Raw genomic sequence first — 24,757 nt, forward strand, 5'->3', positions numbered from 1 at the left:
AAGCGAGGACAGTCTAGCATATTCTACATTAATATTTAGGTATTAGGTATTTGTAAGTTTACGCCTAAAACCACAGGAAGAACTAACATTTTACTAGGGAATTTTGAGGGTTTCCCAACTTTTTATATCTGTCCCATGGCTGAGATAATAGTGGTACAATGGGGCAGGGAAATAGAGGACTATGTGCACAGTCTGGGCTAAAATTAAATCTTCTCAGTGCAAGTGTTTCTATTTGTCCTTTCTGAAAATATCCTTTATCCCTTCTTCATGAGAGCACTGGGCAAGGAACACCATGAATTCAAAATGAGAAACCCCCTTTCCACATCCTTGAGTACTTTTTGACTGAATTCGGACAAGGAAAAAGCCCTGCCTTCTCACCTGTAACCTGTTGAAAGACAAGAGGATTATTCTGGTGACTAAATGTTATAATGGACAAGTAGGTACTCACCATCACCCTAAAATGTAAAGCAATAGAGTTGGCCATAAAAATTGCCAAGTGTTTTGGCATACCTGCTATTTTCAAAACATTTACATGCTGGGTACATTCTAAAGAAGTATGCATGAACACGTATATATATACTGTACATGTACACATTTGGATAAGTATATGAGAAACAGTAAGAAATATATATATATATATATATATATATATATATATTATCTGCTGACCCTGGCTGCTTACACTGAGCTCCTAAAACCTCTTGTAAATAGGGGTGCTATGACAATGTTTTGTCCTAACACTTAGTCTTTGACCCCATTTCCTGACAAAGAAGGTCTAAGACCTAGTTCCTGAGTGATAGGAGCATCTGACACTGAGCTGCTAAATCCCTTGGGATTCCTGGATGAGAGTAATGTCTTCTTTTCCAATGAGGTAAGTCTTGGTGAGCTCCAGGATGGTGTTGGTCACCAGGAAGACCAAGCCCTGATTAGAAGCTTGGAAGCTGTAGGCTCACTGCCCATTGTCTGGGGAGGGCAATGGGGCTGGAAATGGAATTAATAGCTGATCATGCCTTTTACGCGACGAAGCCTCCATAAAATCCCCATAATCTGCGGTTTGGAGAGCTTCCAGGTGGTGGGTACAGCTACCTTCCCGGTGGGTGGTGTACCTGAACGCCATGGGGACAGAAGCCCTTGCACTGAGACCCTTTCAGACCCCACCCTCTGTATCTCTTCATCTGCCCCTTCACATGAGTCCTTTATCATGTGCTTTATTGTAAACCTACCTGTTTCCCTGAGTTCTGTGAGCTGTTACAGTGACTGATTGAAACAATGGGGAATCATGGGAACCTCCTGTTCGTAACCAAGCCTGACAGAAGTTGTGGGTAACCTGAGGACCTACTATTTTATTTTTTTTAATGTTTATTTATTTATTTGAGAGAGAGAGAGAGAAAGCACAAGTGAGGGAGGGGCAGAGAGAGGGGGAGAGAGAGAATCCCAAGCAGGCTCCATGTTGTCAGTGCAGAGCCCATGCAGGGCTCGATCTCACAAACTGCGAGGTCATGACCTGAGCTGAAATCGGGAGTTGGGATCTTAACCGACCGAGCCACCCGGGCACCCCAGGACCTGCTATTTTCAGTTGGCATCTCAAGTGGGAGGCAGTCTTGTGGGACCGAGCTTCACTTGTGGGGTCTGTGGGGTCTACACCAAGGCTGGTGGGTGTGAGAATGTAACTGAACTATAGGACATCCAGCTGGTGCTGCAGAGAATCTCCAGAGCGGTGAGCCCACATGCCTGGTGTCAGAGGTGTTGTATGTGTGCAGGTAGCAAGAGAGTGAACGAGAAACACACAGGAGAGGTGTGTTAGGATACATAGCAGCTGTTAGGATACTAGCAAATTTACTTCATTGGTATAAGTCATTTAGAAAGAAAAATAAAGACTTCCAATGTATAGCATTTCCTGCTATAACTTACAGCTAGATTTATCCTCCTCTGGTATAAATAAAGTTTCGAAAATTTGGGAGGAAATGATGGACCGTGTCTCCATAAAAAGGACTCTTGGGAATCTGACTAATGATTTTTAATTTTAGGACAGTCCTAGGTTCTAAGGATCTCAGGTTAAGAGCAATGACTTCTGGGGCACCTGGGTGGCTTCGTCAGTTAAGTGTCTGACTTCGGCTCAGGTCATGATCTTACAGTTTGTGGGTTTGAGCCCTGCGCCGGGCTCTGTGCTGATAGCTCAGAGCCTGGAGCCTGCTTCGGATTCTGTGTCTACCTCTCTCTCTGCCCCCCACCGCCCTGCTTGCACTCTGTCTCTCTCTCAAAAATAAATTAAAAATTTAAAAATTAAAAAAAAAAAAAGAGCAATGACTTCTTCCAAATGCCACTTGCAAAATAAACTAGATGTTCAGTAACATGGAAAGAGGTAAATAAATCATGGTATGTCCATATGGAATAATATTAAACAACCATTAAAATGGTGTTTCTTGAAGAGTATTTAATGACATGAAAATATTTTTGATGTAACACTAAGTGGCAATACAAAGCTAGAGATTCTAAACAGAGAATGCATGATCAAAATTTCTGTGTGTGTGTGTGTGTGTAACTACAAGAAAAATGACTGAGAGAAAATATGCAAATTTATAAAGATTCAGAAGTGTAGCATCATAGATTATTTTCTTCTTTATATATTTTCCCTCATTTTATGGCATGATAACACTTTTGTAATTAAGAGAAAGTTAAGGTTCGATATGTTGAAAGGGGAAAGGGAAAACAAATTATGAACAGCATAATGTTCACAGAGATGAAAAGTCTTGAAATAAACTTCATTGGTTCCTTTGTGTGCCCTTCCCCAAATGGCATGTCTTCTATCTGAGGACCCTGTAGAGAAACTGTGTGCACCTCTACTCTTTCTGCACCGACAGGCTCTGGCAGATGCTGATCAAGCATCTATTTTCCCCCTAAAATAAAATGAATTTGTTTACTTGTTTGCTTGTTTGTCTCTGAGATGGTATTTCCCCAGGCATTTGTGATTTACTTGTGAACACTTAACAAAAGAGCAAAGAGGAAGGTGACCTTGCAAAACATAATCTAATTACTCTTTATCCGTAGATCTTGGCTTCACTCATTAGTCATCTGGTACACAACATATTAATAATCAGGATGTCGCAGAAATTTTAGAAGCAATTTAACAACAACTATTTAGTGCAACGAACAAGCTAATTTTAGTCCTTAGAAAGTACTTAATGAACACTTGTCAAATAGGTGTTCACAGTTCCTGCAATATGTCATTAAATGCAAGCATTATCTTTAATCTCTTCCAAAACTTCTAAGAGGAAAACATAATGTTTTGAAGCAACATAAACTTGTAAACTATCAAAAGTTCAAGTAATCAGCTACTTAAACTTTCAAGCATCAGTCCCAGTAAAAATGAAAATTAGATTTTCATTATGACAGAAAGTGAAATCTAGCGCTATAACTTTCAAATAATATGTGACTGTTCCCACACTGCCTACCTAAGCATCTCACTCAACCTCATTTTGGTCCTAAATTGATATTTGAAAAAGTAGATTTTTTTTAATATATATATATATATATATATATATATATATATATATATATCTGCTCAACATCCCTTCCTCCCTTATTTTAGACGTAGAACTCCATCTTTTTGCCCTCGAGTTACTATAGCTCCATATGCCTTGTGCCTTGTTCAGTGCTCTGCACCCCACCCATGTTCAAAGTTACCTGTCTCAACCCAGATTCATCAGATTCTTTCCTTTGAGCTGACTTCCATTTGCTTGAAGGTTCGTGATCCAAGGTGTCCAAAAAAGCAGTGCTCTGAGTTTCTGACCAAAATTGCCAAAGCGTATCTTGTATTTTGTCCTTCCTTGGATCCTATCCAGATTCTCCAATGATTATGCAAGCCACCAAGTACTCTTCTGGTAAGTTCCTTTTAATATAAGTCAGTCAGAGGAGGTCCCTGTTGCTTCTAACCAAAGAAGCATCCCAGGTACATTTGGTGGGAAAAACTTAGTCTACCTCAGAGAATGGGGACTATAACTTCCTACCTAAACAAAACGTTTGGATCTTTTCTTTGAAGTTACCAAAAGGCATTAATTCCACCAGTCTTTTTGGGAAAATGTTGACAGTTTTAGTTTTTTGTACATACATTATCAATTTATCTATCAAGATAAGAGTATTCAAATCTAAAAATGCCAAAAGATGGCCTGACTACATTTCTAATATGTCACAACCTACAACCACTGGTTACATGGAGAACTTACAGAGAAATGTGGAATCTCTATATACAATGATCTATAAAAGAAGACGAAGCACTTTCAGCATGCTATTACTAATGTTTAAGTGTCACTCAAACATATAGCTAGTGACAATAATAAAAACAATAGAGATAATAATTGCTATGGATTTTTCCACCGGGTGTTTCCCATGTTCTAATAAGTTAAGTACTTTGTAGACATCATTTTGTTTAAAATTCTCGAACAGCTTAGAAGGAATAGACATATTTATTCTGATATTGCGTTGAAGATTCTAAAGCTTAAAGATATTAGTAAAGATCAGAGATGTGTATGGAACTCAGGCCTGTCTGGTAACAAAGTTAGGGACCTTAAACAATTCATTCTTTTAGATTTTTAGGAATCTGTCTTTTGTCTGCTGTTCTGTTAAGGCTATTTTTTGTGCATTTATTTATTTTTGAGAAAAAGAGTCCACGAGAGGGGAAGGACAGAGGATCTGAAGCAGGCTCTGGGCTGACAGCAGAGAGCCTGACTGGGGGATCAAACTCACAAACTGATGATGAAATCGTGATCTGAGCCAAAGTCAGACACTCAACTAACTGAACCACCCAGGCACCCCAAAGTAATCTGGATTTTGAATGGTTTCATTGGTAAATTATGAGTTATAACATTTTCCTTAATAAATATTTTTTACAGAATTCCTCTTTGCCTCTGATGTTTTAGTGTCATGCAGATCTCAGCATTTATGGAGTATCCGCTAATATGAATCTTTCATAAGTGTAATTAAGCTCCTGGACAGGTTAGAGTATCTAACTGACTTGTGCATTTTAATAAAACATACATATAGGAATATCTATTACGGAATCTTGAAGCAAGCATATGTTGTAAATTACTAACTGGAACAGACTTTAAAAATTAAAAGTGACAACATTGAAAATAATGATTTCCTTTGAATTGTTTGTCTATAATTATTTTTAATATGTTATGTATGGGACTAATTAGGTATAAGATATTAAGACTGAGAGGGACAAGATTGATTAACTGAACTTACAAAAGTTCCTGGGGATAAAGAATGAATTAGCTTTGGAAGAAAATGGACTACTAGACTTGCATTTTGAGTATGATGAAGAAGAAAGATTATATTTAAGCTTTTTATCTCTGAAACCTTACATTCTCAGCATTGGCTTTTTAATACACATAATACATAAATTAAACTGAAAGGCATGCTCATAAATATATAAAATTAATAAAATCAGGGACTGTTGAATACATGAATTGTGTCTATTGTGCTGATAAAACCAAGAAATCCTTTATCTACTATGATTTCCCTGTCTTCTTCCATGAACAAGTCTTCTCTATTTATTTGACATGAACCACAGTGTCTGCATGGGTCAGCTAAGTGTCATCCATCGTAATTTCTTTAGCTTCAAATTTTCTTGAATATCTGTGAAGTTTGATGTTTTTACCATCCTTCTGTCCTTTGCATAACAGGCCATTATTACACAAATTTTACTCCTCTTTTCTCGGCCTCTTCAATTGGCTGTTCTTTTCTCTCATTCACTAAATGAAGGGCTTCCCTCAAATTTAGTCTTTTGCTGCTCTTCTCTCCTGCCTGTCCCTCACAGAGACAAGGTCAGAGGGCCCTGAGGGCTCATCAGTTCTCCTCTTCTGGCAGATTAATAAGTAACAAGGTCATTGGCTCTGGGATGGTTTAATGGATCCTGACTGCCTCTCCCTGGTACAGGCTGGTTGGCTTCATCAGCCCCCTTGTGTTAAGGCTTATTTCCTTGACCAGGAAGCTCCACTGTAAAGTGGTCAATGAATTTTTCCTTATCCTCATTTTTTAAGTTCTCTTTAAATATGGAGAACCAAACCATTATGAGTCCACTGATTTTAGCTCCTTTTATGGTGTGTTCAAGTATGTGCGGACTAAAGTTCTTTCTGAGGGTTACAGAAGCTAGACAGATGCTTTTTCTCTTTGATCCCTTTCTGCCTGATTTTCCCAGTTAAACCTCATTAACATTTATACCATGTGATGCCAGTGATCCTTGGCATAATAATCCCTTGGCCTAAGCAACCCATTCTATATGACATCTTCCAAAATCTATAAGCCAAGTCTTGAACATCCTTCAGAAGTTCAGTTTCTTATTTCCAACTACTTTCTAGATATAATTTATGCTGTCCAGGATCAAAAATATAAGATGATCCTTGATTTGTTTCTTTCTATTTATGGTCAGTCATCAAGTCCTATCAACTTCTCTCTTTTTTTTTATTAAAAAAAATTTTGTATGTTTTTATTTTTGAGACAGAGAGAGACAGAGCATTAGCAGGGGAGGGGCAGAGAGAGAGGGAGACACAGAATCTGAAGCAGGCTCCAGGCTTTGAGCTGTCAGCACAGAGACCGACATGGGGCTGGAACTCACAGACTGTGAGATCATGACCTGAGCTGAAGTTGGATGCCCAACCAACTGAGCCACCCAGGCGCCCTCTATCAACTTCTCTCTTACATATGCCCTACATTTTCCCCAACTCGCTGACTGGTGAGCGTTAATTTTATGTGTCAAACTTGACTAAACTAAGAGAAGCCCAGATAGCTGGTAACACATTCTTTCTGAGTGCATCTGTGAGGATGTTTTGAGATTTGAACCAGCAGACCAGGTACAGAAGATCACCCTCCCCAGTGTGGGTGGACATGATCCAATCTGCTGAGGCTGAACAGTAGAAAAAGATGGAGGAAGGATGAAGTTGCTCTATGCTTGAGCTGGGTCATCCTTCTTCTTCAGACATTGGGTCTCCTGGTCCTTAGACCTCCAGACTCACACCGCAGGTTACACCTTTATCATTAGCTCTGTTGGTTCTCGGGCCTTTGTGTTTGGACTGGAACCACACCACCAGCTCTCCTAGGCCTCCAGCCTGCACACAGGTGATCATGGGGCTTCTCAGTCTCCAAGATCATGTGAGCCAACCCCTTATAATAAATCTTCTTCTGTATATTTATACATGTACCTTTAATTTTTTTTTAACTATTCATTTTTGAGAGACAGAGAGAGAGACAGAACATGAGTTGGGGAGGGGCAGAGAGAGAGGGAGACACAGAATCCAAAGCAGGCTCCAGGCTCTGAGCTGTCAGCACAGAGCCCAACGAGGGGCTTGAACTCACGAACTGCGAGATCATGGCCTGAGCCAAAGTCAGAGGCTTAAATGACTGAGCGTCCCCCCCCCCCCACCCCGCCCCAGGTACTCCTGGACTATGCATATTTTGAACACGGCTTTCTGATTTTTCCTATACTTTTCTGCTTCCCATTTCTCTTCTCATTAACTCTCTGCTACCACTATGCTGGTCACTGTCCTCTGGACTCACCTTGTAAATCCCTTCCCCCAGCTTTTCCTTCCAATTTCCTCTCTCAGTCCTCTGTCCTTCCTTTTCTCCACTTACCCTAACAGAATGGATTAGCAGACAAAACCAGGTATTGCTTTAGCTAAATCTTTCATTTCCCAGCTTAATCTATAAACGATTTAGTCTACCACAGTGATTTATTCTGTTTAAACTCAAACCATGGATGTCTATGCCTCTCTCACATCAATTGGCCACATACTTTCTTGGTGCTACTACGTATTTTTATACTTGCACAACATGGTTTCTCCACGGGAAGGGAGACCCTTTGAAGACCATGATCTCCCTTTATAAGCACTTATCCCCTTACAGCATTTAGAAAAAATGCTTATGCCTTTCAAGTACTCAACATAGTTGTTTAATGTACGGTTTTATCATGACCCCTCTAACATTAGATAATATTTCTGGGGCCAGGTGACAGGAAACCTAATCATATTAGATGTGTTTCAGAAAACAAAAGGATCATAGCTGCTGTAAGTAAAACAAGAACTTAAAATGTATTAGTGTGTTTGAAAATATATATATATATATATGTGTGTGTGTATATGTATATTTATATAATGATATATATATACATATATATATATATATATATATATATATATATATATATATATAACTGTGAAAGTGTATATCATATTTAGGTATATAACTATACCCACACACTCCCCCCCCACACACACCCACATATATAATTTCTTGGCTTCCTTTGTTCTTACATATCTCTTGATGTGTCTATTAGCACAAATTAGGATATCATTCTTAAAAATAAGGTACACATCTTTCCTTTATAATGAAATAAGAATTATAGGCCAAGTTTTTATGACTTTAATATAAATTACCTTGACTATGTAATTCTAATTATGGACACTAGTGTCAGTCAAAGAATAATATAATTACAAGAGGAACCACAAAAACTTACCAATCCATGTCATGTAATCGAAGGTAAGTGACACCTGATTTCAGGATAAAAATAGCATAGTATTCTGTAGCCCATACTGTGTATGAATTCACAGCTTTTATTTTGGAATGCACTAGATTCTGTTATTTTGCCATATATCTAATATTCTATTGTCACTTCATATGCTTAACAAGTCACAATCACTGAGAATAATAATAATATTATGGCTCTATTAGTTATTCCATGTAAGAATGACATAAATGTTGGCCAAAGTCAGTCATAACAAGATCTAAGAGTTAAGTGCAATGTTACTGTTAATATAAATAATAGATGTCAACAAGGCAAAGTTGAGTAGAGCAATAGAAAACACAAGAGTGGTTTTTCCGATAGAAAATGTTAGCACATGGCATCAAATATATTTAACCAGGCAAATTCTCCATTGCACAAAAAAGTATTCACTATTTTCCCCTGAAATTGATCTCCTCCAGACTGTCATCCATACTATTGTCTCCTTTAGGATACGTCTCAAACTTTATCTAGGATCCATCTCAAACTTTATATTCTCGGAGTTGTCTCTGTGATGGAAACTGAGGCACCAGGATATCACATCCTTGCCTTTGAAAACTGACCGGCCAGATGTATTTGTTCCTCACTTGATAGGGGCCCTGGGTGGTTAAGGAAAGGTAAAACATGAGAAGAGCTGTAAAATGAGCCTTGTAAAATGATTAGGTCCAGAAAACAATGACAGAAGTACATTTTGGACCAGGGAACGGTGTAACCGAAAACCACAAGGTGTAGCAATTCCTTGAGAGAAAGGGGGAAGAACTCAGTCAATATGGAAATTAAGAATGCAGTGACCTAGGAAATGCTAAGCAGTATGGAGAACCCCTTCAAGGAGAGACAATGAAAACTTCTGAAAGTTCACCCTCCTTATATTCCTTCTGCATGGCTCTTTCCCCCATACTTTTTACTACATAATGCTGAAATTTATTTTTGTCTAGTTAGTGGGCAACTGTTTTTCTTTCTAAAAATAACCTATCAGTAAGTTTGTCAGCTTGTTAAGACTGGTCAAAGTAGAACATGTCAGTAAGAGAAAAGAATGTTCACTTTCTATTTGTTATAAGGGATAAAAATAAATACAATGATGTAATAGCTATCCAAATCTTTAGCAAAATAGGAAAAAGACTTGTGCTGCCTTAATCTACAGAGAATAGCGGACCTTGGTCGTGTAACAACAGCGGGTAGAGGGCCAATGGATATACTCATCAACAATATGAGGAATCAAGGTATTCAACACAAAAATTCTGATAATTTCCCCTGTACTTGTAATAGGCAAGATAAATTTTATGCTTATGTTATCCAGAGAGTTGTTTCTGTTTTCCATTTCTGGAAATGCTGCTACTTCTGTAATATCTACGATTTAACAGATCTCACTTCTGCTGTGCATAGTTTCATGAGCATTTGCCGGAGCTTAGTTTGCCTCTATTGAAACGGGAGTTTTTTGAAGCAAAAGGTATAGAGTTTCTATTGCATAGTTTGGGGCTTTATTATTAATGGAATGATTGTTGCTCTCAGAAACAGAATTCAAGTTTGCAAAAATATTTGTGAATCACTAAATGGGCTCCATTCAAAACTCAATTTAAATTCTGCTTGAAAGGGCAAGGAAAAAATTAAATTATTAACTATATTAATTAAATAGAAGTCCCCAAGAATAAAGAAATTGTATCACCTGTCTTTAGGCCCTGGGGCTTAATCTTAGGTATAAGTTAAGGAGAACAATTTTATTCATTCCTAGACCCTTTTAAGTATTTTAGTTTTATTTGACCATGGAAGGGATATAAAATGATTTCCTCATGAAACAGGATTTTTTCTTCATAATACATGTGAAGAAACATGTATTATAATCTGCACTCTATTTAGAAGGGTTGATAACAATCTTTGTCATGGGTTCAACAAATAACTTTTGGGGTCAATGGAAGAATATTGTGTGAATGCACTTGGTTTCCAAAGTGTATTAATAAAATTTAATAAGAATTTTTAAAATTGTTTTTCCAAGCAAAGATATTTTGCACTATTCAGTTGTTTTCTTGGACAGATAAAGTTTTGTTTCATTAGAATGTAATTGTTTTAACTGTGTGTTTACAGAAGATACCTAGAATGTTAGCGACAAAAATACAATAAAGGATATAACGGTATTAGTTTTCATAATGTAATCTCCAAGTTTGAAATTAGTAAAGTATATGAATATAGTTTCTAAACTCATGGTTATATATTTGTTGAACAAGTATAAGACCTGGAACATATCTGGGATTTCAGGACTAAAAATAACGTGTGAGATGCTACGATGTTGTCACCCAACTTGCATGAGGAATGCTTTGTGAGTCGGTCAATCACGGGTAAAGAGTCATTAGCATTACTTGTCACAGACCTTCTGTTTAGAACCAGAAAAGCCAAGGAAATGAAATGTATTACAAGCATGTACCCTGAAGCAAAACTATAAAATGAAATCAATAGCATTTGAGTTGTTTTATCACCCATTTAAGGTTTATCTTAATTGTCCTGTCATTTATTCCTGATTGAAAGGCCAGCTATTGAATCACAACACAAGGCTACATTTATAAAAAGCTGCTTTTTTTTTCTTCCACACTTAAAGATAATTATAACTTTACCATAAAAGAAAAATTGCATTTCAGTTGTGGAATCCCACAAATCAAACTATCCAGCTAGGAGCTAGTTATAAAGGTGCATATTAGAGTTCTTTCTCTACATCAGGATAAACACATGGCGATGACTTAGTGGCAGGAATACCGACATAAGTGTCCGTGGAATGTGTTCTGGACGCAGGACCCTCGGGGTCTCTCTGGGAACAGTGACGTTCCATCCTGAAAAGACAGGAGAGACCGAGCTGGTCTGCGGAGATGGAGAACGTAGGCACAAAAGGGGGCTCAGAATTTTGAAATAACATGAAAAACATGAATACCTTCATGATTGTCTTTCTTTCACGAAATGAAGACACTTATTTGAACAAAAATAATGCTCAATACGAGAGGCAAGCAGGAAAATATGGAGACCTGAGAGAATGGGGCCAGCAGAAGAGAACTAAATGGGGATAATGGGTGGGTTGTATGGGTGCATACCATTAGCCTCATAGCCAAATCCCTTCATAATCCAGCCTTCTTTTTCCAGACTTGCTCATTTACTGGGTAAAACTTTACTGACTATATTTTTCTGCTATGCCTTTAGGCTCCTGGAATGTTGCAATAATCAGACAAAAATCCTTATCCTCCAGTAGTTTAAATTCATTAAACATGCTTAAGGGCATCTGGGTGGTTCAGGTGGTCAAGCGTCTGACTTTGGCTCAGGTCTGATCTCACACTCCATGAGTTCGAGCCCCACATCGGGCTCTGTGCTGACAGCTCAGAGCCTGGAGCCTCCTTCGGATTCTGTGTCTCCCTCTCTCTCTACCCCTCCCCTGCTTGTACTCTGTGTCTCTCAAAAATAAATAAACGTTCAAAAACAATTTAAAAAATGTTTAAACTATATTTTGTTCTCCAGCCACGGCGAAATGGTACGCTTCACATGGACATAAAGAATACAACTATAAAAGTCTATTTTGTCTTTTCTGCTCTTCCTTTCATCCTACTGATTTTGGGGCAGTCTTTTTCCTGCAGCTGAACAAAAGCTCAGGCTACTCCTGATACTAAAAAAAAGCAAACATTTTTAATTAACAGAAAGTACTATACAGGAGGGGTTGTGGGAGGAGGGATGGGATAAATGGGTAAGGGGCACTAAGGAATCTACTCCTGAAATCATTGTTGCACTATATGCTAACTAATTTGGATGTAAATTAAAAAAAAAATAAAAAATAAAATAAAAAAAAAGAAAGTACTATAATCATGGTTAAGTTAAAAATAATCTAGTTCAGGGGCACCTGGGTGGCTCAGTCGGTTAAGCATCTGACTTCGCTCAGGTCATGATCTCATGGTTCATGAGTTCGAGCCCCACATCAGTCTCTGTGCTGACAGCTTGGAGCCTAGAGCCTGCTTCAGATTCTGTGTCTCCCTCTCTCTCTGCCCCTTCCCTGCTCAGGCTCTGTCTCCATCTCTCAAAAATAAATAAACATTAAAAAAAGTAACCTAGTTCAATAAATTAATCAATACTTCAAATTTAATTTAAAGGTAAAATTTTCTTCCTCCCCAGTTGAGATATGATCCTGGAGAGTCTCCTGCCTTTGGGGAAGAGGTTGTAAGAGATTTTTTAAAATTATTATGTTTTTAAGCTTATGTATTTATTTAGTTAGAGAGAGAGAGAGAGAGAGAGAGAGAAGTGGAGGGACAGAGAGAGAGGGAGAGAATCCCAAGCAGGCTCTGCACTGACAGTGCTAAACCCGATGCAGGTCTCGAACTCACAAACCGTGAGATCCGACCTGAGCTGAAATCAAAAGTCAGGTGCTCATCCCACTGAGCCGCCCAGGTGCCCCAAGAGACTTCTTTTTTCCTTACTAATCAGCCTCGTCACCGTTCTCTGGCTGCTGTGTCATAACACTCCGGCCCTGGCGGCTGAGGAGGAAAGGTTGGTGAGGGAGGCAGGAAGGTTCCCACTTCAACACTGCTGTTGTGAGATGGTCAGACCCCCTGGGGCCGGACCTGTGTTTCAAGCAGATGTGGTGGCGGGGCGCTCTGAGCACGGGCGTGCCCTCTGCAAGCACCCGGGCTTGGGACGTGCATTTCAGTTGGCTCTGTCTCGTCCCTTTAGACGGAGGCGGCAGTCCATTTCCACATTCTGCTTTTTGCTTTTTGCCGTCGTCCAGGTGATTGTTCTGTACTTCGACAAAAGCTAGCGTTCGTCGGTGTCCCAGATCTGGACCACATTCACCGGTTCTCTGCCTGCGTCATCCCACAAGCACAGGCTCGTCCTCATGTGGCCACAGCTCTACCCTGCCAGCTGTCCTCATAGCTGTGGGCACTCCAGTCCCTCGCTGACAGCTCTGTGTTCTTCCTCGTCACTAACGTTATACACTTGAGATCGAAGACTTCCTACTCTCACATCCCCTTTTCTGGGGATGGATGTATTGGGAACGGCACACAAACAAAATTTTACAACCTTTTTCCCCCAAAGGAATATTTCAGATAAAGTCCTTTCTAACTCCCCATTCACTTGATCATTTTTATTCTCCTTGGGAGTAAGGGTTTATAGAGTGGTAAACTACTGATCTGTTTGTTTTTATCTTAAATATCTTTGACAATCTGTATCTATTTCCTGCACGTCTCTTGGTCATTTTAGGTCAATTGTATCTTGGTACTTAAAAAAAAATAATAATGCTTTATTTATTTTTCAGAGGAGAGGGGGGCAGACAAAAGGAGACACAGAATGCAAAGCAGGCTCCAGGCTCTGAGCTGTCAGCGCAGAGCCCGATGCAGGGCTTGAACTCACGGACCATGAGATCATGACCTGAGCCAAAGTCGGATGCTCAACTGACTGAGCCACCCAGGCGCCCCTATCTTGGTACTGTTTTCCAAACTTCCAATTTAAGAGTTATCTTCTTTTCATTTCTTTATTTCTTTTTCCTTAAGTTTAGTTATTTTGAGAGACAGAGAGGAAGCAAGAGCACAAGCAGTGGAGGGGCATCGAGAGAGGGAGCCCAAGCAGGGTCCACGCTGTGGGCACAGAGCCCAAGGCGGGGCTTGATCTCCTGGACTGTGAGCTCATGAGACGATCAGAAACCAAGAGTCCTACGCTCAACCAGCTGAGCCACCCAGGCGCTCTGTCATCATTTCTAATACATGCTCACTAGTAGTGTTTGGAGGTATCCTTTCAAATCTCTTCTGCTCATTCTTTAGGATACAGCTCACAGATCAATCCCTCTGAAAAGACTTCTCGATTATCCCACACATTAGCTGTTCATTCTTTTCTGCTACGTTGTGCTGGGATCCCCAGCAGCCACTGGATCCCTAATAGTGTAGTCATTGCATGGTGCATGGTGCATGGTCTGTCTGGCAATGGGAAAAAGGATTTTGGAAATAGCAACTTCATTTCAATATCTCTGTGCCCTAAAACCCTATTATAATGCCTGGCATATTATAAATACTAATAATCACCATCAAGGCAGTGGGATGGCCTAGCCCTCAAAGACAAACAATTCTCTCTACGTCCTAGACTAGTCAGTGATACGTTAATCCCACAGTTTGTTAAATAGGAAGTTGTGGGAAAAAGAGAGGAACCTATCATATGTGTGGCTTATTGGGATACAATTTGTGTCACCTACTTTTACTTTAGCAGTAAGCTAATGAACTAGACCCTTTCTTTTCATGTTTATTTTTCCATTCTTGGAAAATTTGCTCTTTAAAAATGCTTTCTGTTAATTTGGATTCTTCCATACATCATTCATTTGATCATATATTTATTACAACTTCCCAGGATAATTAGTGGGGTTTAATGATAAAAGCAGTTAAGGAAAGGAAAATACATCTAGAAGCCCTATATGGGAAATCTAAAGCATGTGAGTAAAAACCGAATCCTAAACTGGGTATCAGCTAGCACAGTATGAAAGCTGCAGAGGGTCCCAGAGCTCTCATTCTCCAAAATCCATCGACCGTGAAACAATTCCACTGATTCAACAATCATTTCAAATATCCTTGGATTAAAATGTGCATTTAGGGATCTGAAGAAGATGATTAAGGTGAAATGTAATATTTCAATCCTCCTGAATCATGCCTCATTAAAAAGAGATCGGGATTTGGATGGTCAAGTCCTGGGGACAGAATTCCCTGGGCGGCGGGGTGGGGCGGGGGGGGGGGGTAGGGTCTTCAGCCTCCATGTGTCATGCTGATTGTGCCAACACTGTGATGCCCCGGGCTTTTTCCCCCACCGGGGCACAGAACTCTTTATGCGGTCGGCAATTCTGAGAAGTGAGATGCTGTCTTGCAGACACGCGTTGCATGGTCCAGCAATTTCCCTGGTCCCCCTTTCTAGGAAGACCGCTGTTGTTTGCTATAAAAGTGGCTGCATCTCCGAGCTCCTGTTGCTTCCCCGCCATGCCCTCCACCCAGTGCCCTCTTCCCTGGCCTTGCACCTGCCTGTGGGGTCTGGAGCTCTGGGACCCGCACTGTATGCCGACCTCTGTGCTGATCCTCCAGCTGGTACTTTCATCCTGAGCACTGAGGTCCTAACGCTGTGACCCAGGAATCTCTGTGTCAACAGCCATGGAACTACATTATTAACACGGAGAGTTGTTTTTGTGGGAGTCCTCCGACACCAAGTCTCCTCACCTTCACGTTTATGTAATTAGAGTAATATCCTAGCAATCACACCAAAAACAGATAATATCCCCAGCTAAATATGGCAACAAGCTAAGCTCCAAACCACAGAAGATGAGCAGAGAAAACAGCTCTCCGCATTATCAGGTTCTCTGCCTTACCAGCAAGTGTGAAAACGGCACCTGTTTTTAAGGAGGTGGAGGGAAGGCCAAACATTTCTGCCGTCGTGGGAGCCAGTGAAATGGAAAGGTGACTACAGCAACATAAAAGCAAAGGGGCAGCCTCCACGCTGACGAGAAAGGAGAAAACACTGAGAGCAAAATAGAAACTGAGCAGGGCGGCGACAATGAGGGCAAAAGAGGGGAAAAAAAGAGAGAGAAAGTTTCTTCAGTCAATGTGGGAATGCAGATAAAAGCAAGCAGATGTCTAAGGGGGCCTGGGCGGCTCAGTCGGTTACACCTCCAACTTCTTGGGCTCAGCTCACGATCTCATGGTGGAGAGTTGGAGCCCCGAATTGGGCTCCGTGCTGACAGCTTGGTGCCCACTTCGGATCCTCTGCCACTCCCTGGCTTACACTCCCTGTCTCAAAAATAATCAACATTAAAAAAAACAAACAAACAGAAAAGGCAAGCATATTTCTAAAAGTAGAAGGATAATGTTTTCTTTATCACTTTGTGAAAATATCTGAAATAATATTCTAGGGCTAGCAAAGCTATCTTAGCCCATTTACCTCTTTTAAAAGTATGGAGAATCTAATTTCACTTAAACATGAAAACTTGAAAAAGGCTATGTTTAAAGCCCACAAGGAAAAAAAGAACAGTGAGCAAAATAATAGCTTTTAAAACATCAAGGCGTCTGAAAAAATATTCAAGCTGTACTGTAGTATGCTGAAACAAACTAAAATTATTTAGGAAAAAACAGAAACCGTGAAAGGAAAATGTGTATCAGACTTTAGAAAAACTCAAATTAAAATCTTAAAAATATTTAAATGTAATTAAGAGAGATATTAATGAGATATGAGATAAAGGGATATAAAAGATAGGAGAATATTCATCATTTATATAGTAGGGGTCTCCTATGATGAAAACCGAGTTAGTGAAACAAAAATATTTTAAAAATTAGAATTGAAATGTTTTCTGAAATAAGAGTTGAATGCATATGCTATGTATATATGTAGAAAATGACTCAAAATAGCCAATTGCAAGACACATTCCAATAAAACTACTGAGCTTTAAAGAAAAAGAGTAAATTCCTTGGAAATTCAGAAATAAGACAAACACTCACTTGGGAAAAAAAAAAAGTTTGTCATTATTCTTTTTGACAGTAATACTCCCTGGAAGAAAAATCCAGAGTGAAATATTTAAGACCAATGAAAAGAATATGATTTGAGGCTTTTATATCTAATCAAATTACATTCAATTTCCAGGTCCATAGATAAACTGTCATTAATGCACAAAGATATAGGAAATGCCATTCTTATAATCCTACTCTGAGGAGTCTATTACAGGATAAACTGTAGACAGTTCAATGACTGATTATCTTATTAACAGGGATAAAACAGTATTTCTTCAGATTAGAAATGTGGGAAAAGGAAGTGGATGAAACAGAAGCATTGCTCACAGGAGGAGATACACAGACAGAAGAGGGGGAGGCCAAGTGGATTATGTAAAGTAAAAGTAAGAGTCACAACAAAGGTCAAGTCCAGCCACAGCCTGGTTGGACAGGTAGAATTTTGTTGGAGTACAGCCGCCATTTTGTTTACATACTGTCTCTCCTTTCAAGCTGCAACAGAACTGAGTAGTTCAACAGAGACCATATGGCCCATAAAACCCAAAACATTTGTTATTGCAGCGGTCACATTTGGAGTAGGAGAGTGAATCAGTGCATTATTTTGAAAACCAAGAAATAAAAGGGAAGAATCAAACATTTTTTTTCCCTGTCTTTCCTACAGGAGGAGGATGTTGGGGTGATTAAATATTTGATATGGAGAAGTTTCTCTTTATGGAAATATCTGGCTAATAAATGCAGAAGAAATGGAAGGAAGGAATGGATAGGAAATGACTATCGGGGTTGTAACCATCAGGAGAGTCACAGGGACTGCTGTGCCTCTTTAAGGAAGCAGTGAATATTGCCTACAATTCATTTGTTAAAAACCAAAAAAAAAAAAACAAAAAAACAAACCAACCAAAAAACCCAGAAAACAGTTAATCAAACAGGGCCTCTAGCTCTCACTACCATTTTACAGGAAATAAAGGAGACAGAACAAGATCTGAAGTGGCCCCTTAAAGATTCAATAGTTGAAACCCACTCTTCAGAAATCTGGTTTCTTTTCCTTTGAATGTTTATTTATTTTGATAGAGAGACAGCATGAGCCAAGGAGGGCAGAGAGATTGGGAGAGAGACAGAATTCCAAGCAAGATCCCTGCTGTCAGAGCAGAGCCTGACATGGGGCTCTAACTCACGAGCCATGAGATCATGACCTGAGCTGAAGTCTGACACTCAACTCACCGAGCTGCCCAGGCGCCCCCGAAATCTTGAACAAATAAACATCAGAGGGAGTCAAATCAGGTGGTGGTGGTGAAGCCTATATTTTAACAGAGACACTTAAAACCCTTTTCAACCAATCATAATAGATGGATCTAATACATTAGGATTCTGATATGAGTAATTCTTTAATATGAATATTGACTGGATATTCAATGATATGGAGGGACTTTTATTAATTTTGGGAGAGTAATAATGGTATTATGATTAAGTTTTGGGTCCTTATTTTTAAGAGACACATATTGAGATATTTTGCGGATGAAATATTGTGTGTCTGACCTGCTTCAATATAATAAGGGAGGGAGTGGGTGAGAGCATTTCTGGGGACTTGGTAATGAACTTGGGTAGTCGCCACTTGGAGAGTCATTATAATCCTCTCTGGAATTTTATGTATGTTTGAAATGTCTGCAGTAAAAGATTAGCATGTTTCCAATATTCCTAGGGTCAAAATTATGAAATGAGTTCTGAAATGGTCCTACTTTAAATATGAAATTGCATTTAAATATTAAGTTCAGTTACAGCATAGTCATAAAACTTACTTTGCAAATGATTTCATTAATAAATTCTTGGTAAAGGAATTATGATAAAATACTTTAATGAATCAAATCTCCCTTCTTTATTACTTTATTCATATGACATATGGCTGAAGACCACGGGACAGCTACTTCTAAAGCAGGGATAAACCTTTAGACCATTAATTAATTAACCTAATTTACATAATGTTCTTATTTTTGTATAGCTAATGAACTAGAGGTTGATTATAGGCCATTAAGAGTCATTAATAAGTGAAACAGTGATTTAAATATATGAGTTTGTATTACAGACTCACGAGGCAGAGGTCAGTCACGAAATGTTAATAACAATATTAAAAGCATCAGGCATTAAACAAACCAACATTTAGCTTTTAGACTTCATTCACTTCTGAGAGGCTAATTCAGGAACCTGATAACTGGTCTCAGTTCTACAGGCAAACTTGGGCACGTGTAAGAACACTAATGGGTACATTAGCTAAATTTTTATTAGCCTTAGGTTTACATTAAAGTAACGAGAACTAGTTGTAACACACTCACATAAAAGTTATCGCTTTGTCTTTATTCCGAGAATTTGGAGCTGTTTCTTGAAAACTGCCAAGTTCCACAACCTATATATTTAGGTTTTTCTTTCTAAATCTGTTTCTTTTTTTTTTTTTTCAAATAAAGATGGCAAATACAGTTTTCAAATAGCTTTCATATTTTTCTTAGTTGCAAGAAGGTAGTTTACATTATATAATTTAGAACCACTCTAACTTTTTGACTCCTGGTTTAGACAATTCAGTTGACAATTTGAAGCTTCCTCTATATTTTATAAAAATATAATTGCCTGCAGCTTAAAGATTTTAAAAACTGAAGAAACTGGTCTGCTATTTAAAATTTTTTTAGTGTTTATTTTTGAAAGAGAGAGAGACAGACTGTAAGCAGGGGAGGGTCAGAAAGAGAGAGGGAGACACAGAATCCGAAGCAGGCTCCAGGCTCTGAGTTCAGCACAGAGCCCCATGAGGGGCTCAAACTCACAAACAGTGAGATCATGACCGGAGCTGGTCGGATGCTTAACCGACTGAGCCACCCAAGTGCCCCTGGCCTGCCATTTTTAAACAATTTGATTATGCAAGTGATGAATAATCACTGAACACAACTTAATTCCTTTAATTCCAAAGGTACACCCTGTATAATCTGATTTTTTTTTTCAAATGACTTGGTTGTACCTTTACGAGCAAGGTGCAGCTCTCTACCTAGATCAGGAGTCATTATTGTCATGACCATCCACTACTGACCTGGAAGAGGAGATTCGAGGGCACATCGCCTGGTCTCCTTTCTCACGCTGCCTGGAGCTCTCTCCCTCTGGCACCTGCATCCTGCTGGGGCCTCTCACTCACTCTTCCTTTTCCCTGCTCCCCCTTCTACAGAGGCTGATTTTTTTTTCCTTTTTTTTTAATATGAAATTTATTGTCAAACTGGTTTCCATACAACACCCAGTGCTCATCCCAACAGGTACACTCCTCAATGCCCATCACCCACCTTCCCCTCCCTTCCACCCCCCATCAATCCTCAGTTTATTCTCAGTTTTTAAGAGTCTCTTATGGTTTGTCTCCCTCCCTCTCTAACTTTTTTTTCCCTTCCCCTCCCCCATGGTCTTCTGTTAAGTTTCTCAGGATCCACATAAGAGTGAAAACATACAGTATCTGTCTTTCTCTGACTGACTTATTTCACTTAGAATAACCCTCTCCAGTTCCATCCACATTGCTACAAAAGGCCATATTTCATTCTTTCCCATTGCCAAGTAGTATTCCATTGTGTATATAAACCACAATTTCTTTATCCATTCATCAGTTGATGGACATTTAGGCTCTTTCCGTAATTTACCCAAGGGATACAGGAGTGCTGATGCATAGGGGCACTCGTACCCCAGTGTTTACAGCAGCACTTTCAACAATAGCCAAATTATGGAAAGAGCCTACAGATGCTGATTGAAGGAGCACCAGCACGGGAAGGACCTGGAGCCAAAGGTCACTGTTTCAGAGTCCCATTTCACCCTCTCTCTGGGCCTCTGTTCTACCAATGGTTAGATTAGATTTTTCTCTGGTCTTCTATACTGTTAAAAAGTTGGTGTGATTATAAAAAGATAAACTCCCTGAAGTGCAAAGGAGTAGTACCTGTGTGGATGGAAAAGACCAGCCTTTCTCTTGTTATTAGTAACATCTCCCAGAACCTGTGCTGGGTCCCTTCACAAATTGGCTTTACTTGCTCTCCTATGCATCCCACAGACAGGTGTGGGAGAAAGATTTTGGAGTGAAAAGATGTGAGCTTCAATCTCCAGGTTTTCATTTACCTGCAGTGTCATTTTTAAAAAAGTCACTTAACCTTTTCTTATCTTGTCTTTGTAAAATAGGAATAATAATTTTCATCTCCTAGAAATGGATGTGAGTTAAATATCACGCCATGCATAATTTACAATATATGTTAGTCGCTGTTTGAAGATGCATTTTCCACATTTTCCTCTGCACTTAAGAAAATCCGTAAGTACAAGAAGCCACACAATTCAGAGAATGTCGAACAGTCCCCTCCCGTTAACAGTACATTCCAGAGAGTTTACCAGTCTTACAGTGAGACTGAGAATAAAGGTTATTCTAACAATAGCGTATACAAAATCTGGAGATGGCATGTTATTGCCTTGATATTTCAGGAGTACGAAATCGCTCCTTGTACTGTCCTGCCTCAGTGGCTGAAGTGGATGTGGAGTCAGCCCTAAGTGCTGATGGTCTCCCAAGCTCTCCCCTGATAACTTTCAGACATGTGTATTTCATTAGGAAATGAGCAGAAGCACCCCACAATTCTTAAAAGTGCCGAAGTAACATGACTCACTTTTCGAAGGAACTCGGAGATTGGCGAGGACCACTTCCAGGGAATCAGCCTGGACGCGAAGCACATAGCTCGTTCTTGTCTCATAATCCAGAGGGGCATTGACATAGATAACACCCGTGATGTTGTGGATTCCAAACAGACCTGCAGTTAAAACACAGCTTCTTGATCATTTCCTTCACACTATAAGAGGAAAATTAAAAAGTCGCTTTAAAAGCCCTGTGATTTTAAAAGCACTTCTTTTTTTTTTAGAGTGTATTTTTGAGAAAGTGAGTGGGGGAGGGGCGCAGAGAGAGAGAGAGAGAGAGAGAGAGAGAGAGAGAGAGAAACTCTCAGGCAGGCCCCATGCTGTCAGCACAGAGCCTAGTGCAGGGCTCGATCTCATGAACTGTGACATTATGACCTGAATTGAAATCAACTGCCAGATGCTTAACCAACTGAGCCACCCAGGTGCCCCTAAATCACTTCTTGTAACAAGAGTAATGTGTGAGGGGTGCCTGGGTGGCTCTGTCGGTTAAACCTCTGCCTTGGGCTCAGGTCATGATCTCACGGTACATGGGTTCGAGCCCTGCATCGGGCTCTGTGCTGACAGTTCAGAGCCTGGAACTTGCTTCTGATTCTGTGTCTCCCTCTCTCTCTGAGCCTCCCTCACCCACACTCTGTCTTTCAAAAATAAATAAATGTAATACGTAATACGTGAAAGTGACAGGAGGCTTTCACAAACTTCAGATTATCATCAGTGCATCCTTACGTGAATACCCTGATTTTACAGTTACTTTGAGATTGTCCTGGAAATCAATGTCTCATCAGTCAATTACATTTGGGAAGCACTGCACACTCAATCAGTCACAGTAGATTTGGATGGTCCTCCACATCCTAGGGGGCATTAGACATTGGTAATATTTAGGGAGGGGGCATAACAGCACAGTGGGAACAAAGAAGAAAGGCAGCAAGAAAAGTAAGATGTGAGCATTGGCTGCAGGGAGAGCAATTTCTAGTTAATGGTTGGTCATTGAAACACTTAGAATTTCCTTGAAAATTGCTTAACGGCATTTATTTATATTCATTCATATAAATATTTAATATTGAATCTTTATGTACTTACTACATGTATATTGACTCTTTCCTGACCGCTTACGACATGCCTGGCCGTCCAGTTTATCAAAAGAGAAAAACAGGGCAACAGGTAGACAACAGGAAGCACAAGCGGGGGAGGGGAAGAAAGAGAAAGAGAGAGACAGAGAGAGAGAGAGAGAGAGGCACAGAATCCAAAGCAGGCTCCAGGCTCTGAGCCCAAAGTGGGGCTTGAACGCACGAACTGCGAGATCATGACCTGAGCCGTAGTCAGACGCTTAACCGACTGAGCCCCCCAGGCACCCCAAATATACCAATTACTTTTAAGCCCCCCCAGGCACCCCAAATATACCAATTACTTTTAAGTTGGAGAGGATTTTATTAGAAAAATGGGGTAAGTAGTAATTCAATCCAAAATGAATCTCAGAGCCCAGTTTGTTAGTTTATGGCGAAAACAGAGACTGAGGATCCACTCACCCTCTTCGTTTCCTGAGACAATGGAGTACACGATACTCTGATTGATGGCCGCTGCAGAAATGACACCAACTGTTGTGCCTCTGGCAGCAAGTTCGCTCACCGGAGGGGGTCTGCAGGTTTTAGAAGATGATTCATTTTTTACAGTCCATTTGTCAAGACAGAGTTTGGAATTCAATAATACAATGTGTTAGTTTAAGTGTGTCTGTGCGTTTATTTGAATAATACATTTTCTGAAGTTTTCACGGTAGTCCCACATTGAGACGCCAGCCCTAAGAAACTGGGTTCAAAATGATGCAAATGATCTCGGTTACGAATGCCATGTCACCTGCATTATTTTTAATTTGGGATAAAATTTAATTTCAGATACTATTTTATTATCTGCCAAACATCCTACAAAATTCTCTCTACTTGTTTCTCTACGGTACCTTCTGAACTGAAAGCAAGCGGTTCCGATCTGCTCCCTCAACTTGCTAAAGTGTAATGTTGCTCTTGTGTTGTTGACGTTAGCAAACTTAAGCAAATAGCTTCCAGATGACTCTTTCTAACCCTTATTCTTGCTCGACCGGGAAGTTCTAACGGTTCTAAGAGTATTTGAACAGATGGTGTCACAAAACTCACCTTTCTCTTGAACTCGCTTATTTCGCTCAACTGCAGCCATGTGATGCCCTCAGTGTTGGGATTATTCACTTAATTTCCAATCTACATTTCCAACAACACAACTGATTCTCAAATTCTCCATTTTATTTTACAATATCGGTCACTCTAACTAGGCTATCCTAGCTTTAATCGTAAGTTAATGAAAATAATCTCGCTTTTATAAAACACAGGTATTTATACTACCCAGATCCAACAGATTAAAAAAAAAATTGGCAACCGAGAGGTTTGGACAGCATCTCTGAATCTTTCTGTGGTCTAGCCAATACAACTTCTGTAACCTTCCTCATCTTTCTTTCCTCCAGCTGACAAGATGAACCCTGCTGTCATTTCTTCCACATGACTTTTTCTTAGGATACTTACTCTTCTAATATCACTGCTTATTTTTTTCTCTATGCTCTCAATTCTTCTCATCTGGATTACACTGTGTGGTTACCCTGCGCTGTCACTGAGCGCTTTGATAACAAATCCTGAACTATAATAACATTCCGGAAAATTAATTCTATCCCACCCTTTATAAACATGTCCAGATTGCTGAGCTCTTTGCCCCTTTAGTCCATATGCTCAGTTAAGTGACCTAAATGTAAATAAAGTGATCTCCTTTACAGATGCTTTAACCCTTAATGGGGGACCATAGATATTCAGTATACGTTCAAGACCTATGTTTTTTTTTTTTTGGTTAAATAAACACTAACCTATATAACTTTTAATGAAAATGATAAAGTATATATGTACACATGTATTTTGTTCTCGCCTTCCTTTGTTACAGTATCCAAATGTCACTTTGGACAACGACACCTCCTCCATACCCAGTATACGTGGTTGGGGTAAGGTCTCCCCAGGCCCCAGGGTGTATGATAGACTCATTA

General features: G+C 39.6%; 1 protein-coding gene across 18 annotated transcripts in view; it reads right to left on the reverse strand.

Annotated features, from left to right (window-relative positions):
* The window catches only part of PCDH15 (protocadherin related 15), a 1,681,879-nt gene that overhangs the window by 124,236 nt on the left and 1,532,886 nt on the right, over nt 1-24,757 (reverse strand). For all 18 annotated transcript variants that reach the window (XR_008425054.1, XR_008425055.1, XR_008425056.1 and 15 more), the window contains 2 exons: nt 23,235-23,344; nt 21,687-21,827 (listed from right to left, as the gene is read on the reverse strand). Coding sequence is in view for 15 of the 18 variants with exons in the window: in XM_053910276.1 (XP_053766251.1) it covers nt 21,687-21,827; nt 23,235-23,344 (251 nt within the window). In the remaining 3 variants the exon portion in view is untranslated. The remainder of the gene's footprint in view (nt 1-21,686; nt 21,828-23,234; nt 23,345-24,757) is intronic.

Source organism: Panthera pardus, unplaced genomic scaffold, assembly GCF_024362965.1.
Source record: "Panthera pardus isolate Hobbes unplaced genomic scaffold, ASM2436296v1 HiC_scaffold_22, whole genome shotgun sequence".
Lineage (NCBI taxonomy): Eukaryota > Metazoa > Chordata > Mammalia > Carnivora > Felidae > Panthera > Panthera pardus.